Here is a 27,678-nt window from a genome sequence, read left to right on the forward strand (position 1 = left end):
ATAAAAACTTGCTTGGGACCTCATTTTTGTTATAGCAAGGAATTCATTTTAGTGAATAACAACAGTATAATAACATATGGCAGAGCAAACAGCAAGATTTGCATACATTTAATTTAACCTTTTAAAAAAGAAAATGCTCCATGCCGCTAAGTCACTTCTTACAGGAGGAGCTATTGCCATGGAAATGCCAAGTTGACATCCTAGGGGTTACTGCTGACCAGAAACTGAACTGGACATGTAAATACCACGGATACAAAAAGAAATCAGACAACAGCAATTCTAACCTACCTCCCTCCTCCATCCTACCCCACTGGACTGAACTGACCACTTCCTTCAACCATTAGTACCCAGCCCAGCATCCAGCATCACCCCCTCCAAACCCAGCTGGACTCAATCCAATATTCATCCACCAAACCGTCAGCATTCTGGACTTTTACATTTCAGAATTCATCAATTGGCTGCTGTGAAAGAAGGGGTATGGTTTGCTTTTCTCTGACACTTCTACACTCCAAAGAATCTGTCAGAATGCAAGTATGGCTCTGCGTTTCTAGGACAGCCCTGAGTGGAAACTGCTCAGAAATGCAAAAATCTCTTTTTTTTTTCTTTTTTCAACAAAAAAAGGGCCTGAGTGGCATTTTGCTTGAGATTGCTACTCCTTGGAAATCTTGCCCTTTGTTTAAGAAGTGAAGATGATTTCTTTCTCCAGAGTTTGAAAACCTGATACTGTTCTACATCAGACTCAGTCTGCATTAACCAAACTCTCCAAGTGAGGCAAAATAATACAATTAAAGATGTTTGTTTCTGAACTGTTCAGAGTGTAAACCACATAGTTAAATAATAGATACTTGAAGATTACTTCAAATAAAAACCTATTAAAAGCATTAACAGTTTACTCATTAACTTGTCTGGGATGCCACTGCTGCATTTTACTGGTTTTAGGAAAGATTGTCAATTTAGATTGCTACTGTTGGTGCCTTCTTTCTTCCCCATCTACTTAAGAAGACAACTACAGAGATAACTACAGCAGCGAAGCAGGGGGAAAGAAGGCAGGTGCTGACATTAGAAGAACTAGACAGAGGTGAAGCCAAGTCAGGAATTTATTTTGTAATATTCAACTTACCCTCTACATTATCAGATAATACCGAGTAACTATGGCACTCTCCTTCACTTGCCTCACCATTACGACAAACCTCTACTTCCTGACTACAATCATCCAGTAATGGCAATGGTATAAAACCATCATCAATAGGATCCATGTAGTCATAGAAACCAGGAATTAGGAATGTAATATTCTAGAAAATAAAAACACTTCCATCTCAGGACGATCGAATTAAGCAATGAATGAATTAAAATCAGATTCTTTACATACCCTAATACAAAACAATTTATTCTTGCAAGAGCCCCGGGTCTGCTTTATCAAAATAAATACTAACCCATTTGGGTTAACTACTCTCTTACAAATAGCAGATAATAAAAAATTCAAGCAAAACTGTTTAATATTTGTACATTAATATTCCAAAAGTCCACTCTGAAATAAGAAGTGGTCAAGATGGAAAAGCTGAAACAGAAAATTCTATATTCCTCTGCAATTTATATAAGATCTACAAAATAATTCAACGGCAACAGCTGTAACATGAGTCTTCACAAAGTAGGGATCAGGAGCCAAACTTTAGGGGCTGTGAGATCCAAGGCAGTAATGATGACCGAGAAGTCTAGACATGGCTACAATAGCCATGCTCCCGTTGAGCAAGCGCTGGCTCTCTCAGTTCTCATTTAAGAGGTTTGATAGTTTCCAAGCCTTGCGGTGGGGAAAAAGTTAGGGAAGTATTGCTCTAATGAACATTAAAAAGGAGTTATTTGGTTATATTGAACAATATTTTGGACAGACTATCATTCTAACACAGACAGAACAATAAAAATTAAAAGTTTTGGAAGTTAGCTATTTATTGTACAAGGACTCTACTTGTGTTTTAGCTTATCCATCCCTTGAATGAATCATGAGTGCTAAAATACCACTTGTGGTAAAGAGACTGGTCTACTTAGTATAACTTACCGACTGTTGTTTTTATTGCCCACTGTTACTGCAAAGCCATCCCTCAATCAGGGATTCAGACTTACCATTTGTTATGTTTGTAAGTATAAAATTAGTGATACCGAATGCATGGTTTGAAGCATGGTACAGGAGGGAGAGCTTCACATTCTTGAAAGATTGTGACCATTCTGGTGGATAAGGCATTGATTAAAAAGTGAGGAGCTTGCAACTCAACATAATTGAGACTAATATGGAGATTCTAGATGTTTAAGCTAAGTTGACATGGGGATAGGTGACAGCATGGAGATGTAGAAAGTGGCATAAGATACATGAACTGAAAATGTTGTCAGCACGGGATCTCACCACGGGAAATGGAGATGAATAGCAGCAACTTTATTAAAAATGCACAAGAAGAAGCAAGCCATTCAGATTGTTGAGTATGCCCCACCATTGAATACGAACATGGGTGTTTGAGCACTTCAATGCCTTTTACCCATATTATTGTTATGGACCAGGCCAGACCTTCTCAAAATGTTTTGAGAAGGTAGGCTAGACCCTAACCTTTTCTTATTTTAAAGGCAGATGTGAAGTGGATATTCCAGGAGTAATGCATCTGGACAAACCACTCAGCTTTAAGCAAAACAGAATTTATTTACACACTACAACTGAAACGCGAAAAGAGAATTGAGAATATCTTAACAATTGGAAAACTTAACTGACCCGACACAACAACTTAACTGTGGAGCTGTTCCAATCCAGTAACTTCCCATAAACCCACCCTTTGGTAAAATGGTAAATCAAAGCACAGATTCTTACAAGCAGGAGGAAACAACTCCCAAAAGACATTTCAGAGAGAAATCTCCCCTGCCATTATTAAACTAGACATTTTGGCACCTCTGCCTTTGCGACCTGTCTTGACAAAAAAAATACCAAGGACAAAATAACCTTTTTAAAGTGACAGCATCATCACATCATCCCTATATCCCTTCTACACCAAATGTAATCAGAACTCTACCAATCTCTACTTTAAACATGCTCAAAGACAAAGCTTCTGTAGTCCCTCGTAGATGGAATTCCACAGATTCACAATCCTCGGAGTAAAAATATTTCTCCTCATCTCAGTTCTACATGGCATTCCTTTCACGTTTAAATTGTGCCTTCCTGGTTCTAGACTCCACAATCAGGGGAAGAAACTTACTTGCATCTATCCTGTCTATCTGCTTAGGTTTCAATGAGATCACCTCTCCTTTACATTCCTGACACTAGCCCCAGACACGGCAGAAAGGAGAGAAATTGGTGCCCATTTTGCCAGGACCTGAAAATGCTTCTGGATGGGGTGGTGCAGAGGCAGAACTTCTTCATCTCCAAGGAACCCTTAGAAGGCAGTGACCATAATATGATAGAATTTACTCCGCAATTTTAGAAAAGGGTCTTTCTCCACTCCAGAGTAAGCACTCTCCAACTCTTCACGCCAATACCTCTCATTCACTCTGCTATTGTAAGCACCATTATCAAGGTTCACGCTCTCCATTTTCACCAATGCCAACAACGTCCTTCCCCACTCACTCATCCCTCCCCAACTTCCAACTCACTAACTCTGCATGTTCTCTGTGCTATTTACTCACTCGCTTGAGAACTGCCCACCTGCACCAAAAGTAATAGTTGTATTCCGACTTTCACCTCCCAAAATACTCCCTCTTTCTCATTCTAGGAGATAAACAGCCCACAACAGGTTAGAAACAGTCAAGACAGGCCATAGGCTGCCTAACATAAGCTCCTCACCCGTTATGTGGACGGCATCCTGATTCTGACCATCCCTAGTGGCTGACTAACAATGTCCAAGCTCCTGGACTGACATAAGAGACTGCCTTTGATTTACTTGCTGGGATACCCTTAGAGAAGGCTATATCCTTTGACTTGATTGAGGCCTAATGACAGCCATGAGGTTCCTGCTTTTGTCTGTGCTAAACAGCATGGCAATACAGAGAAATAGGAGTCCAGTGGCAGGGAAGGCAAGGCAATACAATACAATTTACCGCAATGCAACACAATGAAGCGAGAGTATCCAGATAGACTCAGAGTAAATGAACACTATGACAGTGAGCAGAGAGCCCAGAGATGCAACTTATGGTTCAGTTTATGAGCTGGGTGTGTGTCCCAGAGTGCAGTGCCCCCTGCTGCAGCATTACAACGATAGTTGCCAATCTAATATGGAAGTGCGGAAGTGCCTGGAAGTGCATATGAGGTGTGCCATGAAGGATCTTAGCTGGTGGACACATATCTGAATCCAATACCCATGAAAGGGGAGTGATGAATGGCATGTGTCCATGGAGTGTATCCTGAGATGTTGATGTTCAGGCTCCAACATGGAAGTCCTTCACAGCAAACACAGAACTGAAATCATGGAGTCACTGAGCAGGGAAAGCACCCTTCAATCCAACCAGTCCATGCCAACCCTAATCCCAAACTAATCCTGCTTCTGCTTGGCCTATGTCCTTCCAAACGTTTCCTATTAATGAATTTACCTAAATGTCTTTTAAAATTTGCAACTGTTCTGCACCCACCACTTCTCTGGAAGTTCATTCTACACACAAACCACTCTGTATTTAAAAAAACTGCCCCTTTTTAAAAAGTCTTTCTCCTCTCACCTTAAAAATATTCCCCCTTGTCTTGAAATTCCCCACCCTAGGAAAATGACAGCTACATTCACTTACCTAAACCCCAAATCAGCAAGTACCAACTCCATGTTGAGAATTCTCAACAACCAGTTTGTTTGGGAAGATAGGAAGTCAAATGTTCATGAGGCAAGTTATGCCATTAATTAGGTATTTAACAAGCAATACTCCCTTTCTTGGCAACTCCCCATTGCCTATGGGCAACCTGTGCAAAGCATAAAACATAGCATGAGGTGATCCTGAGACTGAGATAGGCCTTGTCAGATTTCTCTAACAACTCTGCCATAAGTCTCAACATAGCCCTAGTTGCTCAGATTCTATAATATTCTCTCCTCAGTCAGTTAAAAGGGAATGGGATTAGAGGAAACTGCTCTCGTTTACAAGCTAGCACAGGAATGATCAGCTAGATGTATGGTCAACCTCTGGTATAATTGCCGATACTAGTCCTTACACGCATCACTAATGCAACAGATTTTTACCATCTTACCTTGCCCTGTAATTCTCTGCTCTCGTATCCAAACAACATCAGTGCAAAGTTATTGTTCAAACTGTGAATTGTTCCATCTGGCAGAAGAGTGATCAGTCCACTGATGGTAGTGAAAACCCACACAACTCCTGAGAAAACCACTTTCTGATTCACATCATCTTCTCCAGATACAGCTGGGAGAAAAAGAAAACAATCTTTTCACACAGTTATTACAGAATCATTAGAGGGTTGAAAAGCATTTCAGGATCGAACAAATCAGTATCAAAGCATCCAGTCTCAGGGAAAAATTCATCATTCAAAATTTATTCAGTACTGATTGTATTGCTGCACCGTCTGCTTTCTAATACCACGCTCTGCTAAGGAAGTGAATTGAATCTGGAACATCTTAATCCCACTCTGAGTGCAAGACCACAAATGCTGACAGCAATTTGATCCTAAATTGACAACTTCATTCTTCCATAACAGGATGACTGTTTTGAGAAGTGGAAAAGTTGATGTTGCATTAGCATTTAACGGCTGGTTTCGAACCACAGAGCAGAGAGGTAATTGTTGCACATCTAGCTGGTGATACTTTCATTTACTGACATGCAATAGTGGTGTGGATGCAGTTAGAGATGAGTCATTATATGTACTATACCCCAGCAGTACAAAATGATGAATGGATAGCTCAGAAATACAAATGGAAGTTGGCAAAAACTCCAGTCAGTAAGGGGTTAGTCAAAATATCACTATGGTTAGGGTTAATGTGGAATCAAAAGAAAAATGGAAGGAGTCAGTGATGACAGGAAACTAATCAGCACATGGAAGTATGGAGAATTAGTAAGGATGGGTATGGCCAGTAGGGAAAGAAGCTGTATTTTCCCATCACCTGCCACCAAAATATCTTGCTTCAAACCATATCATCTCCCAGCTAAGACAAAAGAAAAGCACAGAATGAAAAGAGATAAACAGATGAGCAAAGAGAAAAGAATAAAGAAAAGACAAAATTAGAATTTGAATTGAAAGTCAGCCTGATGGCAATCACATAACTTCTTTGATAGTTGTAAGGACCTATTGAAGTCACGAATGCCCTTTGTGCAGCACAGTGGCTAGCATTGCTGCTTTACGCTCCAGGGACCCAGGTTTGATTCCAGCCTCAGGCAACCATGTGTGGACTTTGCATTTCTCCCCACATCTGTGTGGGTTTCCACTGGGTGCTCCAGATTCCTCTCAAATATGTGCAGGTTTGGTGGATTGGCCATATTATATTGCCCATAGTGTCCAGGGATGTGCAGGCTATGTGGATTAGCTATGATTTAGGGAAGACAATCTGCTATCCTTACCTGGCCTGGCCTACATTTGACTCCAGACCCACTGCAATGTGGCTAATTCTTAATTGTTGTCTGGTTTATTAGGGATGGGCAATAAATGTTGACCTAACCAGAGCTGCACAACTCATTTTTTATTTTTTAAATTCAATCAAGAGACAGATAAAAAATCAAGATGATGAGAAGTTTGGGTAAGAGATAACTGCTTTCACTAGGATAGTTTTTGAGAAACCAGAGGACTCAGTTTTAAAGTATTGCTGAAGAAACAGAGGGGGAGATAACGATTTTTTTTTAAAAAGAATGCAAATTATGGCAATTTAAAATGCAGAAATGGTGGACAACTGTAATTTTCGAGAGTCAGATAAATTCTTCAAGGAGCTAACTAGCAGAGCTCTTTCATAAGCCATTATGAATCCCCCAAGCCCTTTCTCTCCAATGTATGGTTCTATTACACCACTGTAAGCAAAAAAGAATAAATTGTAATTCTGACATATTGCAAAGCAAATTTGGATGGCACATGGAAAAGCTCCAATGAACATTTGGAAGTGAAGAATACAAAACATCAGCAAATATATTGAGTTGGTTTCATATCATTTTGTAATTTACATATATGAAGAGCCCCAGGCACCCCACAAAACCCTCAATCACCCACAGTCACACAACCACATGGGAGGAAGGTAAAAAGCAAGAGGGGAATTAACACTGCTTATTATGTAACACAACAAATGTGCAAAATTTAAGTCTCAGGAACTCCTTTTTAACCACATTGTGTTGACTGTCTCTAATCCCATCAGCCACATTAAGCCAGTGATTCCCAAACTTTAGCCTCCAGTGGGATTACAGAAGCCAAATATGGAATTACGAGCCTCTGAGAAACAATTGCAACTGTGGACAGATGAGAGGCAATGACAGGATGAGACTGTCACCCACTGGATCAATTGTGCCCAACAGCCCAAAGTGCTCTTCAACTTCAGAAAACACTTTTGGTGGTGGGCCTGGGTTGTGTGTGCTGCAAAAAGACACAGTAAGAGACCGGCAATGACACTTGTGCCTGGAGTACGGAAAAGTAATGAGGTAATAGGAGACCAGTGGTATTTCAAACTTCACTGCATCGCTATATTTAGCATAGATCAAGGACTGGCTAATTAATAGAAGACAGATTTGGGCAAGAGGGGCTTTCTCAGGGTGACAACCTGTGCCACAGGGATGAGTGCTGGACCGACAGTTATTTACAACATAAATTAATGATTTGGACGCAGGAAGTGAACGCACTATCGCCAAGTCTCCAGATGAAACAAGACAGTGGTGAGAATGACACAAAGAGTCTTCAAAGGCATACAGGCACTTGGGCAGTACAGTAATCAGGACTCCCGTCCACCTCCCCAGGACCCCTTTGCCCGCCTCCAACACACTCCATCCACCTGGACACCCCGCGCTGGCCTATTACCCGCCCTCAATCTCATTTCCAACTGCTGCCGGGACATTAACCGCCTCAACCTGTCTACCCCCCAACCTCTCACCCTCACAATGCACAACCCACCACTCCCTCCGTTCCAATCCCAACCTCACCATCAAACCACCATAAAGGGGGTGCAGTGGTAGTTTGGGGCACTGACCTCTACATCGCTGAAGCCAGACGCTAACTCGAAGACACATCCTCCTACCGCCCCCTCGACCACGATCCCACCCCCCTTCACCAAACCATCATCTCTCACACCATACAGAACATCATCACCTCAGGAGATCTCCTACCCACAGCTTCCAACCTCGTAGTCCGGGAACCCCGCACCACCCAATTCTATCTCCTTCCCAAGATCACAAGCCTGACCAAACCAGCCGACCCATTGTCTCAGCATGCTCCTGCCCCACCGAACTCATCTCCACCTACCTCGATACTGTCCTAACTCCCCACATATGTTCGACACACCACACATGCCCCTCACCTCCTCCAAGACTTCCATTTCTCTGGCCCCCAACGCTTCATCTTCACCACGGACATCCAATCCCTCTACACCTCCATCCGCCATGACCAGGGCCTCCATGCCCTCCATTTCTTCCTCTCCTGACGTCCCCAACAGTACTCTTCTACTGACACTCTCATTCATTTGGCTGAACTGGTCCTCACACTTAACAATTTCTCCTTCGAATCCTCCCACTTCCTCCAGACCAAAGGGGTAACCATGGGCAACTGCATGGGCTCCAGTTATGCCGTCTCTTTGTCAGCTAGGTATAACACGTAGTTACACCGGCACCACTCCCCACCTCTTCCTCCGATACATTGATGACTGCATTGGTTCCACCTCGGGCTTTCGCGAGGAGGTTGAGCAGTTCATCAACTTCACCAACACATTCCACCCCAACCTTAAATTCACCTGGACAATCTCGGACACCTCCCTCCCCTTCCTGGACCTCTCCATCTGCATTAATGATGACTGACTTGACACTGACATTCTTTACAAACCCACCGACTCCAACAGCTACCTGGATTACTCCTCTTCCCACCCTACCTCCTGCAAAAATGCCATGCCATATTCCCAATTTCTCCGCATCCACCGTATCCACTCCCAGGAGGACCAGTTCCACCACAGAACACATCAGATAATCTCCTTATCTAGAGACCGCAATTTCCCTTCCCATGTGGTTGAAGATGCCCTCCAACGCATCTCATCCACGTCCCGCACCTCCGCCCTCAAACCCCACCCCTCCAACTGTAACAAGAACAGAACCCCCTTGGTGCTCACCTTCCACCCTACCAACCTTCGCATAAACCGCATCATCCGCCGACATTTCCGCCACCTCCAAATGGACCCCATCACCACAGATATATTTCCCCACCCCTTTCCACTTTCTGCAAAGACCGTCCCCTCTGTGACTATCTGGTGAGGTCCACGCCCCCAACAACCCACCCACCCCTCCTGGCACCTTCCCCTGCCACCGCAGGAATTGCAAAACCTGCGCCCACACCTCCTCCCTCACCTCCATTCAAGGCCCCAGAAGAGCCTTCCACATCCATCAAAGTTTCACCTGCACATCCACCAATGTCATTTATTGTATCTGTTGCTCCCAATGCAGTCTCCTCTACATTGGGGAGACTGGATGCTTCCTTGCACAGCACTTCAGGGAAAATTTCTGGCACACTCGCACCAATCAACCTCACCACCCTCAGGCCCAACATTTCAACTTCCCATCCACTCTGCTGAGGACATGCAGGTCCTGAACCTCCTCCACCGTCACTCCCTCACCACCCGACGCCTGAAGGAAGAATGCCTCATCTTCTGCCTTGGAACACTTCAACCCCAGTGCATCAATGTGGACTTCAACAGTTTCCTCATTTCCCCTCACCCCACCTTACCCCAGTTCCAATCTTCCAGCTCAGCGCCATCCTCATGACCTGTCCTGCCTGCCAATCTCCTTTCCCCCCTATCCACTCCATTCTCTCCTCTGACCTATCACCTCCATCCCCACCCCCATTCACCTACTGTACTCTTTGCTACCTTCTCCCCAGCCCCAGCCCCAGCCCACCCACCCCCCTCCCCATTTATCTCTCCACCCTTGAGGCTCCCTGCCTCCATTCCAGATAAAGGGTTTTTGCCCGAAACGTCGATTTTCCTGCTCCTCAGATGCTGCCTGACCTGCTGTGCTTTTCCAGCACCACTTTAGTCTAGACCCTGGTTTCCAGCATCTACAGTCCTCACTTTTGCCCAGTAACTAAAACTGCTTCCTCTTGGTACCAGGTTCAATTCCAGCTCTGGATGACTGTCAGATTTTCACAGTGTCTGCGTGGGTTTCCTTCCACAGTCAAAGAATGTGCAGGTTAGGTGAATTGGCCATGCTTATTGCCCCGTAGTATCCAGGGATGTGTGGGCTAGGTGTATTAGTTATGGTGAATGCAGAGTTGTAAGCATTTGTGGTCAGGGTGGGATGTTTAGATGGACCAAATGGCCTTGATCTGCATTGCAAGGATTCTATGAATTCTATGATTCTGTGAACATGTTAAGCGATTATGCAAATATTTTCAGATGGAATAAAATGTCAGAAATGTTAGGTTATGCACTTTGGCAGGAAAAAGTGATGAAATTAATGTTATCTGAATGAAGAAAGACTGCAGTAAACTGCAGCACAAAGAGATTTTGGAACCCTCCTGCATAAATCTCAAAAATGTGTTGCTGGAAAAGTGCAGAGGTCCAACAACACATTTTCAGCTCTGATCTCCAGCATCTGCAGTCCTCACTTTCTCCTTTTGTTTTGAAAGGCATGGAATAGGAAAAAGGGAAGTCTTGACAAAAACTATGCAAGACACTTGCTAGACATCTCCAGGAATATTGTAAAAACAGCTTTGATCCCCTTAACCAAAAATGCACTGGCACTTGAGGCCGTCCAAAGCTTCATTAGGTTGAAACCAGGTACAGAAAGATTTTCTTATGTGATGGTGAGTAGACAGGGCCTAAACACATTGAAGTTTATAAAAATAAGAGGTGACCTCACTGAAAGATTATGGGTCTTGAGAAGGTAGATACTGAAAGGTTGTTTCTCTTTGTATGAGACTCTAAAATCAGAGGAGATAAACACAGTGTAAGGTATTGCCCAGTTAGGACAGAGATGAGGGGGACTCCTTTCTGAGAGGGTACTGAATCTGTGAAATTCTTTACTATGGATGTCTGTCAAAACTGGGTAGTTTAGTATATTACAGACGGAGATAGATCAGTAAGGGTGATGGGAAAGGGAGCAGAGTTGAGGAACATTAGATCAGTCATGATCGCACTGAGAGGTGAAACATACTTGATGATCCAAATGGCCTACTTCTGCTGCTGTGTAGTATGTTGTTAAAAAGATGGCCTGATTTCTAGAACTCCAAGGAGAGGTTTCCATCTGAAAAACTGCTCATCTTATTGCTTCACAGATATCATGGTCAGCTGATTGTTTAGTGTTTGTTTTGGTTTCAGCTTTTCAAAATCAGCAGATTGTATTTATGACACAAGGTCTACTTTAGAAACTTCAAGAGTTAACAACAGGATACTTTCATCTCTAAAGTAAAATCCACTTTCATAACAACAAATTATATCACAAGTCATACCAACCAAAGGTTTGCTCAGTATTAACTGTTCGCTTCAACATTTATTTTTTCCCAAGGCAAGTTAAGACTACAAAACGAGAGCTATTCACTGTACCTGCATAACTGAGATCTGGTGGATGAGGAGGTTGATGGTCTTCACTGCTTGGCCCCTGTAGGCCTTTATCATTCAGTTTAATGCTGAGAGGAAAAGTAGTGCCATCTTTTGCTCTGCCAGCTGCACGCTGAATTTTCAAATTCTGAAAGAAGAGATAAACTGTAAAAAGTAACAAACATCTAACAAAGACTTCAAAAACATCCCTACCACCTCCTTCAACCATTGGTAATCTACTATCCTATGCCTCCATTTGTACTGTAACTTTAGGCAACATGATTTTTCACAGCTAAAACACAATGTTGGAGGTCTATGCAAATGTTAATGAACATACAGTACTGACTTTGTTAACTATTAAGATGCACAAACATTTCTCATGCACATAAATAAGTGCCCTTGTTTTCTTGATTATATGTTGAAGATTTTTGTCTAAATCCAGTGTCCAAAGACAAGATCAAGCAATTCAACCAAATACAAACATCTAAGGTTTGGTTAAACAGGTTTGATTTTTCACCTCAATAAAGTTGTGTTATTTAACATTTGGCATCAATTGTTTCCTGGAAAGTATTTCTTGTCCTACTTGGGTTAAAGGTCACCTCCCTAAATGAGAGCAGTAGCCTAGATAGATTCCTCCTACATTGAAAATAGGAAAAGAAAGACCATACAAAAATACACAGTTCAATGTGGTCAGGACTGTCGGTCATTTCATACTTAAGAAAGCTTTAAGATTAAAAAACTTTAAACTCAAAATGAGCCATATGGAGTAAAAAAATGAACAATTACTGTTCTCCAATAAATAGAACAACTGCTTATCTTGTATCTGTCTCTCCACTGGTCTTTCATTCTGTTTCTTTATTTACTTCCCGTTTTTCTTTGTCTCCACATAGGTTTTGTATGTTGAAACTGGATCTTTTCCTCAAGTTCGGCATCTTTAGCGCACAGTAAACACAAGTGAGTTGTAGGTCATACAACTGTAATGAGTCTTCATTTGATTGCTATTTTAGGGAAATTGGGCAAATCCAGGAGGGATTGTCGGACAGGATAAGGCCATTCAAGTCCTCTAGTCCACTGTTCAATTAGAGCAGAGTTGGTTTGTACCTTAACCACCATCTCTCCACCTTAGTTCCATATCCCTCAATGCTCTTACTTATCAAAAACCTAACTCTGTTTGAAATTATCAACTGAATACCAAACTTGAGAAAACCCCAGACACCCATAATGCTGTGTGGATAAGTGCTTCCTGCAATCACCCCAAATCTCCTAGCTTTGTTAATGTCACGTTCCCATGCACTGAAACAGTTTTTCCCTATTAACAGATCAAATCTTTTAATGAACTTTCCACATTCAAGGGCATGCAGTGCTCCCACAGCTTAATATAAATGTAACAGTTCCTTCTGCTTTAAATTCTTGTCCTTTGAAAAAGGATACTTTGCCTTTATGAGCTTTAGGAGCTGTCCCACCAGCTGTGAGGAATTTCTGGGCTTGAACCCTGAAATCGCTATACTCATTTACATTTTCTGAACTCCATCCTATAGTCTTGTGCACTCAGCTAACTACTAGTGTCCCTTTGCAATCCTCTGTTCTAATCTATACTAATTTATTGTTTGATCTAAAGCCATTGTCAGAAATTTCTATCTAAAGTTCTTCTGTCACACAAGTCATTTTCTTCATACAACGATAAGCTGTAGCAATGGTACAGATCTCTGGAGACATTAGCCGCATCCTAACAATCAGGACACATACGTAGCATCCTTATTCTCCATCTGCTACCTTCTGTAGGTACAGATATACTGTAGGTAATCTAATCTAAACAAATCCTTATTCAACCCAACAGGTTAGCTTTAATATTATGAATTTTCATACTTGAAGTCTCTGTTCATCTTGTTGAAAGTCTTCGGGACATCCATGTAAACAATTAAATGGATAAACTCTCAGCATTGCATTCCAATTTAATATTTTGACTTCAACAAGTGGTGGAATAAACAAACTCATCAAAGTTGTGGCTTAGGTTGTCAAGTCAGATATACTCATTATTCAACACGTACAGTAACAATACAGCATTTAAATTAATTTGTAGCTTTGGACATGTCTATTCTCTTGGAATACTAAACAAATAAAAAAGGCACTTGGCTATGTCTGAGCAAAACTGCCCCTTGAAACATAATCCCACATGTCAGGTGTAGCTTTCAATATTATCCAGTTCCACAGTGGTTTGCATTTCTTCTTCATAAAAACTGCTGACTGGAAGGAAATTAGCCAAAGATTATAGAAAAGAATTCCTTTCAGGATACCTTGGAACACACTGGTCAGCATTTCAGGATCTCAAAAACATGTCTAGCAAAGCAGCTGCATTCAAAAACGTCAACCTCCCTGTATCAAACCAAGGTGCCCAAACAGACTGCATAGGACATTGCTTCAATAAATAGAAACACATCTTTAACATGTACTTAATGTGGTAAAAACAATGACTGCAGATGCTGGAAACCAGATTCTGGATTAGTGGTGCTGGAAGAGCACAGCAGTTCAGGCAGCATCCAAGGAGCTTCGAAATCGACGTTTCGGGCAAAAGCCCTTCTTCAGGCTTTGCCCGAAACGTCGATTTTGAAGCTCCTTGGATGCTGCCTGAACTGCTGTGCTATTCCAGCACTACTAATGCAGAATGCACTTAATGTGTACACCCCTCACTGTATTTTAAGGAAGCTGTCAGAAGCCTTCCATCCTTCTCGTCTTACTTTACAACACCCACTTTCAGCATTCTCAAACCTTTGGTATCTTTGTGCAAGATGAGGGTATCTTTATTGAAGGAATAAGATCAGTTATTGCAAAGCCTATTACTTCATCTGTAGATGTGTATCCATGGAGATAGGCAAATGATGCATCACAGGATACAATTCTTCCCTAAAGAAAGAAACAATAATTTCAACGTGAAATAATCAAAGTGTGTGTGGAACAAACATGTATTTTAGCATCCATAACATGGAATACATAGTGCAGGGTGGACAATAAGAGTACAAGAGTCTGGAAATTCTTATTTTGAAATCCCTCCATGAGTTCCTTCAGCCCTACAATTCTCCAAAATATCTCTGCTCTCAATTATGATATCTTACAGGTGAATTTAAACTGTTCCAATAATCAGTGCCCTTCAACTATCATTTTAAAATTCCCTTCTAAAATATTTCAATCTACCTGTATTTCCTCCCAAAGACATCCCTTAAACCTAACCTCTTTGACCAAGATTTTAATCACTTGCCCTAATATCTCCATATGGTAACTTGGTGACAAACTTTCTTTGATGACGCCTGTGAATTGCTTCGGGATTTTTACCACATTTAAAAATGCTACATAAGTGAAGTTGTTCAACTTCAAGTTGAGGCACACAACAACTACATATATGTACTCACACTGCCTGTGAATGTGACAGAGGCAGTAAGTCGCTCTACAGGTTCCATCACCACAACACAGCACTGCCTGTCTTCACCAGTCATGCGCTTCATCCAGACTGATACAGGGATCTCCACTCCACTGCTACTAATAATGTCAATCTATAAATAAGAACACAAGCCATGGCAAGAAAACTGGAAGAGAGTTTATTAAAAGATACAATGCAAACAATTGTTTGTTTATGTCGTTTGAGTTGATGGGGAGAATCCCAATAATGAGTCTCTTTATGTTACATACCAGGAAGCAGCAGCTTGCTCTTGGATAATGACTTTCTAAAATAATGTGCAATAAAAGTTCAAAGTGCCATTCCACTTGTCCCTTCTCATCCTGAGCAAATGCGGGTTGATTTTATATTAATCCTCTTCCTTCAGTACTGGGTTTAACATACATTGTGGGAAAATGTGAACTTGTCCAGTTTAGCAGGAAGAATAAACAAGTATATTATTTAAATAAAGAGCAATGGCAGAATGTTTTTTGTCTGTAGGATGAAGTACAGATTGAAGGTTACACAAACAGAGGTAGGTAAGTAGGTTGGAAAGAGGACATTAGGAGGGCACAAAGTGAGTGGGCAAAGATATGAAAAGTGGAGAATAATGTGGGAAGGTGTGATTGTCCATTTTGATAGGAAGAATCTAAAATATTATTTAAATAAGGAGAGGTTGCAGAGCATTGGATAGAGAGATCCTGTATCCCATTACATATGAATCACAAAAAGCTACTGCACAAGTACAGTTAATAATTAGGAAAGCTGAGATAATGTTACAAAAGCATGGAGGTGTTGCTTCAGGCATTCAAGGCACTGGCAAGACTGCATTTGAAATATTATACACAGTATCGGTGACCTTATCCAAGGAATAACGTAAACGAATTATTGGAGAGAGATCAGATACTACTTGCTAGACTAATCCCTGGAATTGATGCCCTGGTGGATGGGTGATCACAAATAGTTGGCTTACGAGGAAAGGTTGGACAGGTCAGGCTTTGTTTCTGATAAAGTTTAGAAGAGAGGGGGCACAATTGAAATATACAAATTCCTGAAAGGTCTTGACAGGGTACAGAAGCTGTTTCTTTTTGTGGGACAATCTGGAACTGAGGTCAATGTTTTAAAAATCAGGCGTCAGCCGTTTAAAACAGAGAGAAGGTGAAATGCTTTCTCTGAGGGCCTGGAGTGTTTGGAAATCTCTTCCTGAAAAGGTGGTGGAAGCAGCGTCTTTGAATATTTTTAACGCCAAGGTTGATAGATTTTTGTCACTCATACTTTCAGATTATGAGGCGAGGTGAGCTTTTATGTACGTTTGGTTTAATTAGCAGAAGGGTCCACTGCCATCTCACCTTCCAAGGTGCCAACTTTGCACCTTAAACACAAATAACTCATCAAGAGCACAACAACAGAAACATGGAGAGACATCCATTCATTGGCTGATTTGGTCACGTACCACTTTTCCAGAGATAGTCACAACTCGTCCATCAAGTTCTGGATGTTCTTCATTCAGCACCTCTTCCAGCTCATGACTGGACTTTGACACGAGTAACGACAACTTCTGACCAATTAGCTCTTTGCTACTGTAACAAAGCAGCTTACAAGCCATGTCATTGGCCACTAATATCTGTTGAAACATAGAGAAACAGCAAAAAAAAATCAGAATGATAAGAGGTGTCAGATAGAAAATCACCAGTTTTTCACGAAGGCATCATATCATTCTCTGAAACAGATCTAGAAGACTAGATAATTGGAGTTTTTGCTCTTATCTGCAGGCAACTGTTCTAACAGGTCAACTAAACAGGTGGGGAACAAAAGGGGTTAAATAGCAGGGAAAGGAAAGAAATGCTGTACACTCATCAAGAAGAGTTCAACATTTCTTGGCTTAAAAACTGGGTGGCAGTAGAAGACCTTTTTTAAAAATTCACTTGTGGAATGTGAGCATAGCTGACTGGTCAACATTCATTGCCCAATTCTAGTTGCACTTGAGAAGGTGGTCAAGGGCTACCTTCTTGAACTGCTGCAATTCATTTGGTGAAGGTAGGTCCACAAAGTCCTGAGGGAGGGAGTTCCAGGATTTTGAACCAGCAACACTGAAGAAATGGTAAGATATTTTCAAGTCAGCGGCTTGGAGGACATCTTACAGGGCTGGTGTTCCCAGGTATCTGCTGCTCTTTTCCTTGCAGATAGAAGTGGCAGCAGATTTGGAAGTGCTGTCCAAGGATCTTTCGTAAATTTCAGCAGTGCATCTTGTAGATAGTAGACACTGCTGCTATTGAGTGACGGTGGTGTAGGGAGTTGATGCTTGCGGATTGAATGCCTATCAAATAAGCTGCTTTGTCCTGGACGGTGTCAAACTTTTTGAGTGTTGTTGAAAGTACACTCATCCAGGCAAGTGGGCAGTATTCCAACACTCTTGACTTGCACTTCATTGACAATGGACAGGCTTTGGCAAGTCAGTATGTGACTTTCTTGTCACAACATTCCAAGCCACTAACTTTCTCTTCCAGTCACTGTACTTATATGGTGAGTCCAGTTGAGTTTCTGGTCAATGGTAACCTGGACACCACTCAGCTGAGGCAAGTGAATCTTAACAGTATTTTAGACATGGCACATTGGAACAAGTATTCCCAGCTCAGGCTGTAAAAAGCATGAAAACAAGATTTGAATTTGACTTGAATCTCAATTAGAATGTCCACAATATACCAGGTGCACGTGCAGGATTTAGCCCAATAAGATAGAATAAGCACAATTTGCTGTTTTAGATAGTAGCAAAGTAGCATGACAGAAATTTCATCATTAAACACACCTGCGAGTGTATTTTATGAATAAATTGGCCCAAATACCTAAAAAATCCTAAGATAAAAGTTAGCATTGAACAATAGCATCCTCCCTCAGAAAAGTATAACTTGACTATGTAAACATTAGGTCCTTTTCTGTGTTGCCACTTTCACAAAACCACACAAAGTCTCCTCAGGATTATGCACATTTGACCTTCTGCAAATACAATGTGGCTCTACCTCTTCCATTCCCTAGCCCAAACTACATTTTCTTAACTTCTTTGAAATTGGTTTCTCCAAGCTATATGTAGTAAATATATGCCAAACGTGTCCAGTAGGCTGAAAGATCAGGGTCCATCTTATACCTCCGTAGTCAGGCCATCAATTGTAAGGATAGCTTTGTTCGGGTTGCGCACGGCAGCAGGTAGGGTAGAATTGCCATCACTTCCGAGAAGATTCCAAAAGTTGCTTGATATATTAGAAGCTGACCCAGGCCCAGGGCAAGAAATGGAACCACTGAGATCAGTCACGAGAAGGTTTCGGGAGGCCACAGAGGAATAACTGTAGGAGTTCAGAGATTCTCCTTTTGGAAGCAAGCAATGAATAATCAGTAAGGTCAAGCCAAACTTGGTAACCTTCTAACTTCAAAAGATTTTGGGTTAAACAGTTAAAATGCACTAAAACCTAAACATATGGTCAAAGATTACCATGTAGTCTGAAACTTCAATGTAATACATCACCTAAATTTGAAGGCAAACAACACTATCCAGTACCATAGCAGAATTCTGCAATGGTGCATACTTATTAATGGGTCAACCTACATTTCACTTCTTCTCAATTGTTGCAAATTGCAATTAAAGTTTGAACGTTCCTAACAGAAAAATTCTTCCAGCACACACTACAACAATTGGAAAAGGTTACCTGTGAAAGATTCCAAGTTCCAGTGGGTGCCTGGAGGTACCTTCCGCAGTGCAGGCTTTGCTAAGCGTGGAAATGTTTTGCTGAAGTCAAAAGAATCGTTTAACTTCTTTTCAAGTCCAAACAGTGCTGCCCTCATTCTCTTGCCTTTCTCCAAACTATCACATGGGGATAAAGCTCTATATTTACGATCAAAGGAGCCCAAGAGTCGTGACTCCATGTTTAGCACTTACACAGTAAATTACGTGACCATTCACCTAACAAACAGATAAAGGACAGTCAGAAAAAAAATAGTAACACAGCAACTGTTCATAATATTTTGGTCACTATTCCAAGTTTGCAATGCAGAATCAGGATTAGAAAAATACCAAGCACCAAAAGAGCCGAACAGTTGGCAGTGAAAGACCAGGCAGAAGAAGTGCAACTTTACCCACCTTAAAATTGCTACTGTATTTTTTTGATAAAACAAATCAGAAATGTGGCAAACAAGCAATTTTTGAGAAGATTTGTAGCTCAGATTGAGGTTCAGGTTGTAAGTTTGCTCCCGGAGGTGGAAGATTTGTTTTCAGACATTTCGTCACCATGCTAGGTAACACCATCAGTGAGCCTCCGTTGAAGCGCTGGTGTTCTGTCCTGCTTCGCTATTTATGTGTCTTGGTCTGTTGTGGTGGATGACATCACTCATGGTTCTTTTTCTGAGAGGATGGTAAATGGGGTCCAAATTGATGTGTTTGTTGATGGAGTTCTGGTTTGAATGCCTGGCCTCTAGGAATTCCCATGCGTGTCTTTGTTTAGCCTATCCCAGGATGGATATCCCACAACCCACTTCACCTTCAATGACAAGAACTACAGACAAATTAATGGGACACCCACGGAATCACAAATATCAGGATTCTTGGCAGAACTCCATCAACAAACACATTGATTTGGACCCCATTGACTAACGTGTCAGAAAAAGAATCAGAAGTGATATCACCCATCACAACAGACCAAGACACAAATAGAAAACATGACAGAACACCAGCACTTCAAACGGAGGCTCACTGATGATGTCACCTCGGATGGTGACAAAATATCTGAAAACAAATCTTCCAGCTCAGTAAGCAAACTTACAACACATGGTAAACTGTTAGTGAAACTAAAACTTAACCATTCAGATCATTCACTCATACCCTGACTGAAGATCATATTATTGGCACAAACTTTCAGAGGTGTTGTATTAACAAACATTGTCAGAGTCAGAGTTATACAGCATGGTCATAGACCCTCCAGTCCAACTCAGATAATCTAAATTAATCTAGCCCCATTTGCTAGTATTTGGCCTATAACCCTCTAAACCTTTCCTATTCATGCATCCATCCAGATGCCTTTTAAATGACATAATTAAACCTGCCTGCACCACTTCCTCTGACAGCTCATTCCATAGACATACCAGCCTCTGCATGAAAAGGTTGCCCCACAGATCCTTTTAAATCTTTCCCCTCTCACCTTAAACCTGCACCCTTAGTTTTGGATTCTCGCACCCTGGAAAAAAGATCTTGGCCAATCACCCTATCCATAACCCCCATTATTTTATAACCCCTCTAAGGTCACTCCTCTGCCTCTGACACTCCAGGGAAAAAAAGCCCCATCCTATTCAGCCTCTCCCTATGGTGCAAATCCTTCATTTCACCAACATCTTTGTAAACCTTTCCTGAACCCTTTCAAGTTCAATAACATCTTTCATAAAGCAGGGAGACCAGAATTGAATGCAGTACGCTAAAAGTGACTTCAATGTCCTGTACAGCCGCAAAATTACATCACAACTCCTACACCCTAATCAATGAAGGCAAGCATGCCAGACGCCTTCTTCACCACTCTGTCTAACAGCAACTCCACTTTCAAGAAACTGTGCACCTGCACCCCTCGTTCTCTTTGTTTGGCAATCCTCCCCAGGGCCCTACCATTAAGTGTATAAGTCCTGCCCTGGTATGCCTTACCAAAATGCAACATGTCACACTCATCTAAATTAAAATTCACCTTCCACCCCTCAGCCCAGTTGGCCCAGCTGATTAGGGTTGCATTGTACTCGGAGATAACCTTTGTCGCTGTCCATTACACCACCTACTTTGGTATTATCTGCAACCTTACTGATCATACCTCCTATATTCACGTGCAGATCATTTATACAAATGACAAAAAGTAGTGGACCCAGCACTGAGCCTTGCGACACACCATTGGTCACGGGCCTCCAGTCTTTGTAAAAAGGTTAAGCCCCATTTTTGATCTTCATTTTGTTTTTTAATTGAACAGCTTTGTTAACTTATTCTACCACTTTTCATGACTTGTGTGCAAAACTCTACAGCTGACAGTGGCTGCACCCTCTTTAAAATTGTCAATAACATGGTCTCTTTTCAGTCGTCCTCTCAAGAACACAGATGATTTCAGCTGATTGTTAAAATGACAGCATAGGCAGTCACTTGGCTCAGCATGAATTTGCTGACTCTTCATGTACTATTAATTCAAAGTCCTGCCTCATCTGCCCTTTCACACTCCCACAAGCTCTTATTTTCTACCTTTCAAGAACCAAGCGAAAATATTATTTGTTAAGAGAAGCTTTCTTCCTGCCCTGCTTCCGTAGACTTTTCCAGGGAAGCAGTCCATTGCTGTCCACTGTCATCATGAAATGACTGCTCACAGTTCACTGCAGGTGCAGCTGAGAATTGAGAGCATAAGCTGACTTATCAAGTTTCCTTACAGCCTTTCTTTCACCCTCAAATCCACCTGTTTCAAGGTACTATATGCAACTTCTGCATTGTTCCATCAAAACAAAGACAGACCTGTATTTATATAGTGCCCATGGTGATATCTGGATGTCCTATATCACTTTATGCCCAAAAGGTAGTATGAAACTGGTGCTCTGTTGTATTGTAGGAAATGGCAGCCATGTCACCACAAACAGTACAGGCCATTCTGCTATAATGTGCATTTCGTTAATGTGATTTCGCCATAATAGTTTGATGAGTTGGGGACACTGTTTCTAAAGCACAAACTTTTAAAACATGTGTTGGCTGTAACGCAACTACAGTGCCAACACTTTAAGCTTTGTGGACGGCACGGTGGCACAGTGGTTAGCACTGCTGCCTCACAGCGCCAGAGATCCGGGTTCAATTCCCGCCTCAGGCGACTGACTGTGTGGAGTTTGCACGTTCTCCCCGTGTCTGCGTGGGTTTCCTCCGGGTGCTCTGGTTTCCTCCCACAGTCCAAAGATGTGCAGGCCAGGTGAATTGGCCATGCTAAATTGCCCGTAGTGTTAGGTAAGGGGTAAATGTAGGGGTATGGGTGGGTCCCGCTTCAGCGGGGCGGTGTGGACTTGTTGGGTTGAAGGGCCTGTTTCCACACTGTAAGTAATCTAATCTAATCATTGTTTCTAAACTGCTATTTCTCTATAACACGGGGTTGTACAAGAATGCAACTAACGTGTTATTGAAGAACTATCTGTAGTGAGAGAATAACCAAATAATCTGTTCTGGAAACATAGGAAATAGGAGTAGATGATGATTTGGTCTTTTGAGCCTGCTCAGCCATTTAAATGATCATGACTGATCATCCACCCAGCACCCTCTTCCTGCTCTCTCACCATATCCTTTGATCCCTTTAGCTCTAAGGAGTAAATCCGATACCCCCTTGAAAACATTTGATGTTTTGGTCATAACTGCTTTCTGTGGCAGAGAATTCCACAGGGTCACCTCTCTATGGGTGAAAACATTTCTCCTCATCTCAATCCTTAATAGCATATCCTATAGCCTCTGTTTACATACTAGATTAGATTAGATTACTTAAAGTGTGGAAACAGGCCCTTCGGCCCAACAAGTCCACCCCGCCCCACCAAAGCACAACCCACCATTACCCCTACATCTACCCCTTACCTAACACTACGGGCAAGTCAGCATGGCCAACTCACCTGACCTGCATATTTTTGGACTGTGGGAGGAAACCGGAGCACCCGGAGGAAACCCATGCAGACACGGGGAGAACGTGCAAACTCCACACAGTCAGTCACCTGAGGCGGGAATCGAACCCGGGTCTCCGGCGCTGTGAGGCAGCAGTGCTAACCACTGTGCCACCGTGCCGCCCACCTTCTGATCCATCAGGAAAATCCTTCCTGCGTTTACCTCATCTAGTCCTGTTAGATTTTTATAGGCTTCTAAAAAAAAACCTCCCTCGTTCTTTTACACTTTAGTGAATACAAATCCTAACTGATCCAGTTTCTCTTCATGCTCCGCTCCTACTATCCCAGGAATCAGCCCGGAAAATCTTTGATCTTCTTGCAAAGCCAGAACATCCTTCCTCAGATAAAGAGATCAAAGCTGCAGACAACACTCCAGGTGCGGGTCTCACCAAAGGCTTATGCAATTGCCTTAGAGGAGGTGGTGGTGGTGAGCTGCCTTCTTGAACCAGTCCAGTATACTGTTCTGTGGAAAGTTCCAGCATTATGACCTAGCGACAGTGAAGGAATGGCAACTTGATTCCAAGTCAGTATATGTCTAAGAAGGGAATCACCTGAGCCATATCTTTAACAAATATTTTTAAGAATCATTAAAATTTATAATATACCCAATTTCAGATCATGATAACTTTGTAGAGCAATGTGCCCTAGTTGAAGGGATGCAGCTCTGCTGTAGCAACAGCAAAAGATTAGCTTCAGTGTCAGAAGTCAGATGACAGTTGACCAGCCACGGTAAGAATGACTTAGCTGCTAATGTGAATCTCTTAAAAGAAGCAAAACTAAATCGAGTCCTACTCATCTGGATTGTTTTCATATCTGTCTCACTGTTAAGAAACCTTCCACCATTCCAATCTGTTTCCCAGTGTTTTCTTTCCTCTTCTGAAAATCTCACTATTGGCAACAGTTCAACTTTAGAATGTCTTTCACCGTATGCCAGTGTGTATTCAACGGGGTGGGGAACCTTGGTCGGGGAGTGATCCTCCAGGGGGATGGGGTTGATCCGTTAGGGGGAATGGTGGTGGTGGTGGTGGGGGAAAGGTGAAAGTGATCCTTCAGGGGGGTTGGGGGAGAGTGATCCTTCAGAGGGGATTGGGGATGGGGAGTGATCCATCTGGAGGATTGGGGGGGGGGGGGGGGGGGGGGAAGAGTGATCCTTCAGGGGGGATTGGGGATGGGGAGTGATCCATCTGGAGGATTGGGGGGGGGGGAAAGAGTGATTCTTCAGGGGGGATGGGGAGGGGAGTGTTAGTTCAGGGGGGATGGGAGGGGGGGGGGAAAGAATAATCCTTCAGGGGGGATGGGGAGGGGAGTGTTAGTTCAGGGGGGATGGGGGGGGGGGGGAAGAATGATCCTTCAGGGGGGTTGGGGAGAGTGATCCTTCAGAGGGGATTGGGGGTGGGGAGTGATCCATCTGGAGGATTGGGGGGGGGGGGGGGGGGGGGGGGGGAAAGAGTGATCCTTCAGGGGGGATGGGGAGGGGAGTGTTAGTTCAGGGGGGATGGGGGGGGGGGGAAGAATGATCCTTCAGGGGGGTTGGGGAGAGTGATCCTCCAGAGGGGATGGGACGGAATGATCCTTCAGGGAGTTGGGGAGTGATCCTTCAGGGGGATGGGGGGTGTGTGATCCTTTTGGGGGTGTTGGGTGGGGGAGTGATCCTTCAGGGGGAATGGGGGTTTCAAGGGGGGAGTGATCCTTCAGGAGGGAGGGAGTGATCTTTCAGGGGGGATGGGGATGGAGTGATCCTTCAGGGGAGTTTGGGGGGTGGGAGTGATCCTTCGGGGGGGGGGGGGAATGATCCTTCAAGTACGGGTTGGGGGGAAGTGATCCTTCAGGGGGGGTTGGGGAAGTGATCCTTCAGGGGTTTAGGGGGGAATGATCCTTCAGAGGGATTGGGGGGGGGGGGGGGGGGGGGGGGGGAGAGTGCTCCCTCAGGGGGGGTGGGAGGGGGGGGCATGGGGGGAGTGGGGAGTGGTCCTTCAGGGGGGATGGGGGTGGAGTGATCCTCAAGACAGATGGGACAGAATGATCCGTCAGGGGGTTGGGGGGGGTGGGGAGGGGAGTGATCCTTCAGGGGGGATGGGGGAGGGTAGGGGAGTGATCCTTCAGTGAGGATGGGGGGGAGGGAGGTATCCTTTGGGGGGATGGGGGAGCAATGATTCTTCAGGGGGGTTTGGGTGGGGAGGGGGAGTGATCCTTCGGTGGGGGGGGGGGGGGGAAGTGTAGTGTTCCCTCGGGGGGGGAATGGGGGGAGGGGGAGTGGTCCTTCAGGAGCTGTTGGGGACTGGGGGGTGGGGGGGTGGTGGGGGGAGTGATCCTTTGGGGAGGATGGGGGGCAATGATCCTTCAGGGGAGTTTGGGGGGGAGGTGGGTGGATCCTTCAGGGGGTTGGGGGGGGAGTGATCCTTTGGGGGGATGGGGGCAGTGACCCTTCAGGGGGGGTTTGAGAAGTGGTCCTTCGGGGGATTGGGGGGGAGGTGGCAGTGATTCTTCGGGGGGGGGGGCGGGTGTGATCCTTCAGGGGCGGGTTGGGGGGGTCCTTCAGGGGTTTAGGGGGGAATGATCCTTCAGGGGGGTTGGAGGGGGTGGGAGTATTCCTTCAGGGGTTTGGGAGGACGGGGGGGGGGGGGGGGGGGGGGAGAGGAGTGTTCCTTCAGTGGGGATGGGGGGGGTTGGGGGGGAGTGTTCCTTCGGGGAGATGGGGGGAGTGATCCTCCAGGGGTGATGGGACAGGGTGATCCTTCAGGGACTGTTGGGGATGGGGAGTGATCCATCAGGGGGGTTGGGGGGTGGGGGGGTGGAGTGATCCTTCGGGTGGGGGGGGGGGGAATGATCCTTCAGGGGGGTTGGGGGGGGGGTGGGAGTATTCCTTCAGGGGTTTGGGAGGACGGGGAGGGGGGGGGAGGAGTGTTCCTTCAGTGGGGATGGGGGGGTTGGGGGGAGTGTTCCTTCAGTGGGGATGGGGGGGGAGTGTTCCTTCAGGGGGATGGGGGTGGAGTGATCCTCCAGGGGGGTTGGGGGGGGGGGGTGGAGTGATCCTTCAGGGGGGATGGGACAGGGTGACCTTTCAGGGGGTTGGGGAATGATCCATCAGGGGAGATGGGTACGAGATCCTCCAGGGGAGTGAGTCAGGGGTGTGTGGGTGGAGGTAGACGCCGGTAAGCCCGTGTGGAGCCCCCACTCTCTCTGTGTCCACGATGATTGTCGGGCGGTCAGGCCCCAAGGGCAGCGTTTCCCGGAATGAGACCGCCCCGTTCCTATGTAAGGGGTGACCTGACCGGGCCGGGCCGGGCCGGGCCGCGCCGGCAGCTCGCGCCTGTCCTACCTGCTCTTCAGTTTCTCCCCGTTCGGCCGCGAGGCCCGCGCTCCGCCGCCAAATTCCGTCGCCGCCGGTTGGCGCCGAGCTTTGACGGGCAGCCCAGGGCGACCAATCGCAGGCCGGGGCGCCGCATGGAGCCAATGGGGCAGCGCCTGGGGGAGGCAGGCGGGGCTGTTCCCCTGGCGACGGCCGCGCGGTACACGTTACCATGGGAGCGCATGGAGGGAGGTCAGAGGTCACTGGGTGGTGCCGGCTTCCCTCACCATGGAAACACCTCGACATCTGAGCTCCCCGCGTTCAATTTGAGCTGCACACGTTCAGCCATTTAATGTAATCGACAAACTTTTGATATCCAAAACAAACATCCCAAGAACTGCGGATGGCGGAAATCAGAAACGAAAGCAGAAATTGCTGGAGGAACTCAGCAGGTCTGGCCGTATCTGTAAGAGAGAGAAAGTAGAATTAACCGTTTTGGGTCCAGTGTCCCTTCCTCAGGTCCGTGTGGGTCACTCCACCATAAACGTTAACTCAACTTTGATATCAAGTTCTTTATTCCAACCCTTCTATCAGTATAATGCATACTGAAGCCTCCCACATTCCCCACTGCCCTCGGGGGTCGCCGTGGCTAATTTTTCTTTCACCTGCTTGACTTGGTTTGAGTTATAAGGAGAGCCTGGATGGGCTGGGACTGATGATGGTAGGAGACTGAATGGTGACCTTATATAGAGGTTTATAAGATCGCGAGGGGCATAGGTGAGGTGAATGGCAGGTGTCTTTTCCTGAGTGGAGGATTTCAAGACTAAGGGGGCTCCACTCTGCAGGCACCCTGCCTCTAGATTCCTGATGAAGGGCTTTTGCCCGAGGCGTCAATTTTCCTGCTCCTCGGATGCTGCCTGACCTGCCTGTGCTTTTCCAGCACCACTCTAATCTAGGCATATTTTTAATGTAAGAGGAGGAAGATTTAGAAAAGAAACAAGGGTATTTTTTGTTTGCACAAAGTGGCTTGTGTGTGGAATGAACTTCCAGGAGAAGTGGTGGATACAAGTACAGTTACAATGTTTAAATGACATTGAAATAAGTAGAGTCATAGAGATGTACAGCATGGAAACAGACCCTTCGGTCCACCTTGTCCATGTCGACCAGATATCCCAACCTAATCTCGTCCCATTTGCAAGCATTTGGCCCATACTGTCCAAACCCTTCCTATTCATATACCCATCTTAAATGTTGCAATTGTACCAGCCTCCACCACTCGCTCTGGCAGCTCATTCCATGCACGCACTACACTCTGTGTAAAAACATTTGCCCCTTAGATACCTTTTATATCTTTCTCTTCTCACCCTAAGCCTCTGCCGTCTTGTTCTGGACTCCCCCATCAGTGAAAAGACTTTGTCTATTTACCCTATCCATGCCCCTCATGATTTTATAAACCTCTATAAGGTCACCCCTCAGCCTCCAACACTCCAAGGAAAGTAGCCCCAGCGTATTCAACCTCTCCCTGTAGCTGAAATCCTCCAACCCTGACAACATCCTTGTAAATCTTTTCTGAACCCTTTCAAGTTTCACAACATCCATCCAATAGGAAAAAG

General features: G+C 44.4%; 1 protein-coding gene across 2 annotated transcripts in view; it reads right to left on the bottom strand.

Annotated features, from left to right (window-relative positions):
- pask (PAS domain containing serine/threonine kinase) overlaps positions 1–26,189 on the bottom strand; it is a 49,577-nt gene extending 23,388 nt beyond the window's left edge. For both annotated transcript variants that reach the window (XM_072573120.1, XM_072573119.1), the window contains exons 1-9: positions 26,096–26,189; positions 18,789–19,042; positions 18,233–18,450; positions 16,544–16,714; positions 15,068–15,208; positions 14,430–14,564; positions 11,670–11,811; positions 5,195–5,367; positions 1,121–1,292 (exon numbers count right to left, since the gene is read on the bottom strand). In XM_072573120.1, the coding sequence (XP_072429221.1) occupies positions 1,121–1,292; positions 5,195–5,367; positions 11,670–11,811; positions 14,430–14,564; positions 15,068–15,208; positions 16,544–16,714; positions 18,233–18,450; positions 18,789–19,005 (1,369 nt within the window). In that variant the 5' untranslated portion in view covers positions 19,006–19,042; positions 26,096–26,189. The remainder of the gene's footprint in view (positions 1–1,120; positions 1,293–5,194; positions 5,368–11,669; positions 11,812–14,429; positions 14,565–15,067; positions 15,209–16,543; positions 16,715–18,232; positions 18,451–18,788; positions 19,043–26,095) is intronic.
- Between the last annotated feature and the right edge of the window lie 1,489 nt (positions 26,190–27,678).

Source organism: Chiloscyllium punctatum, chromosome 6 (assembly GCF_047496795.1).
Source record: "Chiloscyllium punctatum isolate Juve2018m chromosome 6, sChiPun1.3, whole genome shotgun sequence".
Taxonomy (NCBI): Eukaryota; Metazoa; Chordata; class Chondrichthyes; order Orectolobiformes; family Hemiscylliidae; genus Chiloscyllium; species Chiloscyllium punctatum.